Source organism: Trachurus trachurus (genome assembly GCF_905171665.1).
Source record: "Trachurus trachurus genome assembly, chromosome: 17".
In the NCBI taxonomy this organism is placed as follows: Eukaryota; Metazoa; Chordata; class Actinopteri; order Carangiformes; family Carangidae; genus Trachurus; species Trachurus trachurus.
This window is the reverse complement of record NC_139900.1, coordinates 27,694,472-27,701,723: the sequence shown is the minus strand read 5'-3', so window position 1 is coordinate 27,701,723 and position 7,252 is coordinate 27,694,472. Positions and strand designations below refer to the sequence as shown.

General features: G+C 44.7%; 1 protein-coding gene across 1 annotated transcript in view; it reads right to left on the bottom strand.

Annotated features, from left to right (window-relative positions):
* The window catches only part of gpr158b (G protein-coupled receptor 158b), a gene marked incomplete at both ends in the record, with an annotated part of 79,768 nt that extends 74,032 nt beyond the window's left edge, over positions 1-5,736 (bottom strand). The window contains one exon of the mRNA XM_083992154.1: positions 4,856-5,736. Coding sequence (XP_083848280.1) covers positions 4,856-5,736 — 881 coding nt within the window. The remainder of the gene's footprint in view (positions 1-4,855) is intronic.
* Between the last annotated feature and the right edge of the window lie 1,516 nt (positions 5,737-7,252).

Sequence of the window (7,252 nt, the reverse complement as noted above, 5' to 3'; positions counted from 1 at the left end):
AGAGCAGAGTGACTGACAGACCCGTGTTTCAGACCAAACACTCTATATAAGTGATTGCCATCGGAAGATATAACTATTTAAGACTTATATTAACACAAACATTCCGCTTACTACTACTACTGCTCAGGGATGTGACTGCAATACAGCAGCAGAGGAAAACTGTCCTCCTGTGGAGCTAAGTTCACTTCAGCCGCTGCCATTCACCCCACTGTGAAACACCAAACCCGACGCACACCTCTCTCCATGCCGCTGGTCTTTACACAGACACATAAAGCATATTTGGGCTTCTTTGATTTATTCCCTCTCCTGCCTGTTTTGTCGGTGTGCCAGCTGTACATTCACATGCAAAATCTCTCTCTCCCTGTGTCTCTCCCTCCCTCATGGTTTTGTGGCGATTGGATGATCCTGACACCCGTTACCTCCATCTGCCTGCTGGGAGGTGGAACAAACAACCATGGGAAAGGCTTTGGCCACCTACTCTTCTGCAGCCACCAGACAGAAAGAGAGGGAGGGAGGGAGGGAGGAAAACGTGTTGATACCTGTGAGTGATAGAATGTGCATTTGTGTGTCTGCTCCGGTGTGTTTAGGTCAAGGCTTGGTATCTATTGAAAGCAGTTAGCAGAGAGATATAATAGATGTTGGGATCTGAGACTCATGTAAGGCAACACAAAATTTTAAAAACTATGAAAATATTACTGGTGTTGCCAGTAATCTCTAATATGTTGTGTCTAAATGTAGGAGTGTTCATCATCCAATGTCAAAAAATAATGGAAAACGTAATGGTTTCTTCTACAGCTGCCTGTTTAAGTGACATTTGGTGTAATATTCAGTCATTGCCTGAATTGGGGAGAAATTGCAGAGACAAATGCAAGGCCATATCTCAAGTCTGGTAGTGAAAGAGCCTGTTCTTCCTGTCCCTGTAGCGCAAGGCTGATGTTGTAATTAATCCTCCCATTAGCTCGTATGGAGGCCCATATCTGCCAAATAAAATCTGACTTGATTGGTTTAAATCATTATGGGTTCTCAAGTTTTTTTTTCTTTTCATAATTTATTTTATCCATCCATCCCTCCATTTGCTACACCATTAATTCTGACCTAGTAAGTCTGAATACAGACTTGGATCTCATACATTTGACTTTTATCTTTTTGACTACTTTTATGACACATCACAGACAGAAACAGACTCCCTTTACCTTACTCTCCAGATGTAGCTATACATTGCCATGATTTGTCAAGTCTCTGTTGTAGTTTAGTTCTCTTGTCTCTTGCTTTACTCCCGTGTTCCTGTCAAGTCTCTTGTGATTGTGCTCCCCGCCCTAATGTGTTTCACCTGTGTCTCGTTGTCTCCCTCATGTATATAAACTCTTCTCCCCATTCCTCTTGCGCCAGATTGTTCTGTCGAGTAGTCGTAAGCGACCCAGCATCTTTGCCTTCCTTTGAGTGTTTCCCTGTGTGTGTGTGTGTGTGTGTGTGTGTGTGTGTGTGTCTGTGTTCTGTGTTCCTCATTCCCTGAGTTTGGCCTGACAGGTTCAGAGTTCAGATTCTCTGGTTTTGACCCGACTTCTGAATCAACGACCACTGAACCTGCCTGAATCCCTGACTCCTTGTCATCTTTTTCTCCAGAAAAATCCACAGATCCAATTAGATAGCATTAGTATTAACTTCAACTGACTCAACTTGACAACGTGCTATATGCTCTTTTGTGTTATACTGTAAAATCCAGTCTTAATATGAAGCTGATGGAGGCTAAGTGTGATTTTTCTTCCCCTAAATGGATCTTTTCACACCTTTAAGCTTGCTTCAAGCTGACAGATCTAATCCCCCTTTCTTATTTCATGATCATGCTTCAAATCTGTAACTGTCATTTAAATTTAGAGGCCCTCACTTTTTGAAAAGAGAGGTCGCTCTTCGTTCTCCTCTCAGCCTGGCCTGGAAAGGCGGTCAGAAAAAGGAGGAAAGAGATGAGAAAGAGGTTGCTTTGAGGTGGAAGGAGTACAACATGGTGGAACTGATTCTATCATCTACACTAGCTTACGCTTTTCTGTCCAGAGCCAACCAACTTCCTATTTTTAGCAATGTCATCACAGGCAGGAGATGAGTGGGAATAACCACAGAAAAGTTGCAGCCCACAACTTGTATTACGGGAAGCACAACGAGGCGGAAAAGCAGCATGCATCGGGTTGTGTAGTTGCAGGCAATCTGTACACTCAATTAGAGAGTGCATCTTTCATGCTGACTTGCTGGTCTTGAATTACCACCATACACTATGCCGCTCCAACTTGACTTCTTCCTCAGCTCCCTCTGCTGAATTCACAACCAAGTGTCGAATCTTATTTTAGCATGAAAGCAAATTCTGATGTCACAAAACGATGCCACTTACTGGATTCTGACTTTCAACTGTAGGTTACACTGGCTTCAGCGGTGGACAGAGTTTGCTGTGCTGCTTTGGACATGGATGTGTTGAATCATCATCCATTGAACCTTTAGAACTTTTTTACAGTCTGATATGTGAAAAAAAAAGTTAGGAAGTTTGAATTTGAAATTGAACTTGTTCAACTCCACTGCCCAAGGTTAAAATGAGCTTTCACACCTTTGAGCCAACTAAGAGTGCTGTGAACATAATCACAACAGCTGCTAAGCCTGCATGGATCCACAAGTGAGCAAATTCCAACCACTGGTAAAAACCACATGATATAGCTGAAAGCTGTGCAGCAAATCACCTTTTAATTTTTAGTCAAGGATTCTGTTAACAAGCATATATATTTATACTGTATTTATGGACCCGCTCTGTTCTCATGAGATTTAATGCACAAATTAAAGTGCCTCTCTATCACCACTCTGTCAACTTTAAAATGTCACCACTCTTTAAAATACTAAATTAAAACTTCTTTGGCCCAACTTGACTGGTTTAATAATTAATTATGAATCCATTTGCTAGATTACTTTAATGACGGTCAACAATATCATTCGCCTTAAGGCATCTGACACGCACAGAGCTGCCATTTCTCTCAACTTGTTAGACAGTGATGATGATGCGTCGATGGTTTCAGACAGACCAGACAGGCAGTAAGTCATTTATGATGAACAGAACATCACAGGCTGAGTTTGTGAGTTGTTACTGAAGCTGCTCTCCATCAGAGAGACTTAGTTCCTGAGCTGCTGCAATAAATGTCTGTTGGATTCCTGAGCAAGCTAAAAACTGAGAACCAAAATGATCCTGATCGAACGGCTTCTGCGGTAACTCCACACTCATCCTCATCATACAAAGATATATAGATACTGTGACTGTCCCTGGAGCAGGTAGTGATGCAGCACTTTGCTCAGGGACACAGCCACAGTGTGTGTGGATGCTTGCCAACCACAGGCCCAAATCGCTCGCACGGCTGCTGCCTGTAAACCTCTGAGCAACACTCAGGTCTGTTCCTCCAGATAAAACGTCATACATATTCATTTTTGTCCTATTTGTGCAGCAGTGGCAGCTAAGGTAGATTTTTACTAAACATTTTCACCCGAGGCGTAAGTACAATGATTTATGAGATTGTTTGAAGTGGAGTTTATTTCTCAAGCAGTTGACAAAGCGATGGTGTCAGGAGGAAATCTCTTTTCTGAGATTTACTACAGAGGTTATGTGATACCACTGAACATCTTGTGTGATCCAGCTCTAGACTGATGTGAGAGTTAAGTGTACCTGAGAGTGGCCCCATCCTGCAGCTGTTGATCCTACATTGTTTATTCATGATTTAATTGATCTTTTTGGGACCTTCTTGGACTGGAGCCTTGAAATATGAGATCCTTGGGTGTTTTAATGCTGCATTTTATACACACACACACACACACACACACACACACACACACACACACACACACACACACACACACTGTCAGAGACACACACAAAAGCCAGCTGGTATCAGTTCATCCACCACCAAACACAACTGTGTATAGCTACAGTAAAGCCTGCAGTTGTTCATTAGATTGCGGGATACAGCCGTGGAGAGGCACAGCTGTGCTTTGACAGGCGAGCATATTAAATGAGAAAGGTCTACCTGTGTCTGTGAAGCGGCTTTTACACCATCTGCTTCTTGCATTCAGGCTTCAGTTCAGCAGGTTTCATATTTACATAAAGTCTCAGTGCATTACTGTCAATCAATATGAGGTACTTTCAATAGCTGTAGCTAATAGTTGACTTTGTTAATGGCTGGAGTGTTTTTTAATGATGGATTTTAATTCCACCCATCACTGCACACTGTATAAGAAAGTAGGATGGGCACCTTTATCAATCAGAAGAGAGATACATATACCTTTTTATCTATAAAGTCTTCATCACATCACCATACCTTAGTAATTTATTGAACTGGCCATCTTAAATTTACCCAACACGCTCAAATGATTATTTAAAAACCCTCCAGGTTCCCCGGACAGACTCAGCTGTCGGTAGAACTGCATTCAGTTTTTCTGCTGCTCACACCTGGAACACTCTACAACAAGCTCAGAAAATGAACTCATTTGTTACCCTGGGCCAGTTTAAAAATAAATATGCACGCTTCTGAATGTAACTGCTTCAAAAATAATCCTAAAATTGTTAATAATGCGTGATCGTGCTTTGACTGCTGTTTGATTTGTATTATTATGATTAACGCAACTGTTATGTGATTGTTGTTTTGATTTTTATGTGCTCTCGACGTCATTGGAAATGAGGGTTTAGCCTCAATGGCCTTCGAGGTCTAAAATTGATTGATGGACTTAACCTCCCTTTGGGAAGTTTTCAGGTGTAAAAACTATGGAATACCTTAATACATTAAATATGTAAACCTGTTTCTGACAGAGAATGACTGAAATATTCACTCCCTCTCACCTGAACTCTGGTGCAGAGTTGCTCTTGAGTCCGTAGAAGCCTGCAGACAAGGTGAGAAGCCAATAAGGCACAAACGCCCCGTGCTCACACTCCAGATAGGGCGCAGACCACTTGATCTGGTTTTTGTCCAAAACGTAACTTCCACTCTTGGCGCCCCACGCCTCCGGGACTCTTCTGTGCGAGTGCGGTCTCCTCCCGTCCCTAAACTCATTAAACCAGTCTGCCTCCGGGCCCCGGCTCCCCAGGCGGCGGTGCGCGGTGCTGGACAGGTCCTGCAGCACCACCTCCTTCTCGGTTCTGGTCGCCTGGAGGAAAACGTGGGGCCCCGGCTTCGGCGCGTCCGTGGTGTGGAAGGTCACCACAGCCCTGTGGATCTTGGGATCCCCCTCGAGGATGCTCTGCACCAGCGCGTGGTACCAGTGGATGTCCCTGCTCAGGGTCTGCTCCCGGGACCTGTTGGCCTGAAGGATCATGTTGAGGAAGTTTGTGGCGTGCGCTACGGTGTCCAGGATGCTGTGCAGGGAGTAGTGCGAGGCGACGTGCAGGCCGCCTCGCAGGCTGCTCAGCTCGTACCTCCGGGAACAGTTGACCTGCCTCAGCGCCGAGGAGTTCCCGGTGTGCAGGAAAGCCGTCACCACCCTGGGCAGATCCTCCTCGATTTTGTGCGCCACCACGGCGCGCTCGGTGGATGGCAGCGAGGAGTAGGTCGGGTGGAGGTGGTGGTGGTGGTGGTGGGGCGGCTCCCTGTTGTTGATGTTTTGGGTGCTGAAGACCGGCGGGTTCTTGTCGTCTCTGTCATTGTCGGACCACTCCACGTAGCCGTAGTTGGATCCCAGGACGAGCCCGGTGTGCAGGAGCAGCGGGACCACCAGGAGAGCCATGGTTCCTCTTCACAGGCGCAGGGATCACACCGTGGACAGTTGGCAAAGTGTGGCGAGCATAACCAAAGCCACTCTCTAACGCCTCACACCACGGAAAGCCCTGGATCTCACACCCATCATCATCACCATCAAGCTGAGAGCGATGACAGATTCCCACTTCTCATCCAGCGCATCGTTTTACCCGAGACTTTCTTTCTCCCTGTTTCTTCACAACACCAGCATCTGATCCAAACACCTGCCCAGTCCTTTAACTCGTGACAAAACAACACTGACTCCTGATCGGTCCGCAATCCATTCACAGGCAGCGGCGTGAGAACCGAGTGCTCACCGTGTCTTCTTTTTTTTTCTTCTTCTTACTCCTCCTCGGAGAAATCCATGTGAGACGAGTAGGATGACGAGGGACGTAGCAAATTGTTCCTGAAGTTCCGTCCCTCCCAATAAGACCCTAATAGGCCACTTGAAGTGTCGCCCAGCGGCGTGTGTGGTTGTTTCTCACTGCCTGTCTGCCGGAGGTGGGCGGAGCGTGGGAAACGACAGGAGCTGTCCGGTGCTGAAAGTAGCGCCCGCAGGAACAAATGCGAGGGTGGAGGTGGTGATGAAGATGTTTCAGTGAAGAGGATGGAGAGGCAGCCTGGTGATTGGATTGGATAGAAAATAGAATAAGACACACACACACACACACACACACACACACACACACACACACTGTTGTATTACATGTGTTCCTGTGTTAATTTATACTAAAGGTGTGTGGACACAAAATGATAAGCCTGCGACTGTTGAACAAAATCACACATAAAAAAAACCCTCATTTCAAGCAGTAGATGCTGAGATCTCTTTTGTCTCAAATAAAAACAACACAACTTTAAATTGTACATTTCCCACAATGCAATTCTTTTCTCTGGGGTGCACCTGCCTGCTCCACCTCCCTTGTGACACAGCTAATCTCCACAAAGCAGAGGGAGGACTTGAGCCACTTGGCCTGTTCCAGTCAGACATGAGTCATAAATTTGAGGAATTGAGACTCATTTGACAAACATTAGTTAAAGACTTGAGTTTGACTTGGTGTTTATGACTTGAGACCCAGGTATAATAATTTGTATTAGGCCTATATTGATTTACATGAGACTTCCTACAGTATGTATGATTTTTAGATAAGTCGACTGATTCAGTACAGGCTACACATTTCAGCATAAAGTCTCTTTCTGGAGGTGTGGGGTTTTAAAAACAGGCAGGAGGGCTCTAAATATATTGTATAATGGGAACTATAGAAATAAATATTTAGTTATTTTTGGTTGAGAATATAAATCTCTGCAATATACCTGTTTTAAATTCAGGAATTTAATCTGCCTTGGCCAATACACTGAAATCTTGGGGTGCAATTAATTCCAGTTCCACATGCTGCCAAACAGACAGCAGTAAAAACACAATTAATGACTAAAAATATTAATAATAACATTAGGCAGCTGCAGTCACAGATCTGGACTCGACGTTGCCACACAATGTGCAAATATCG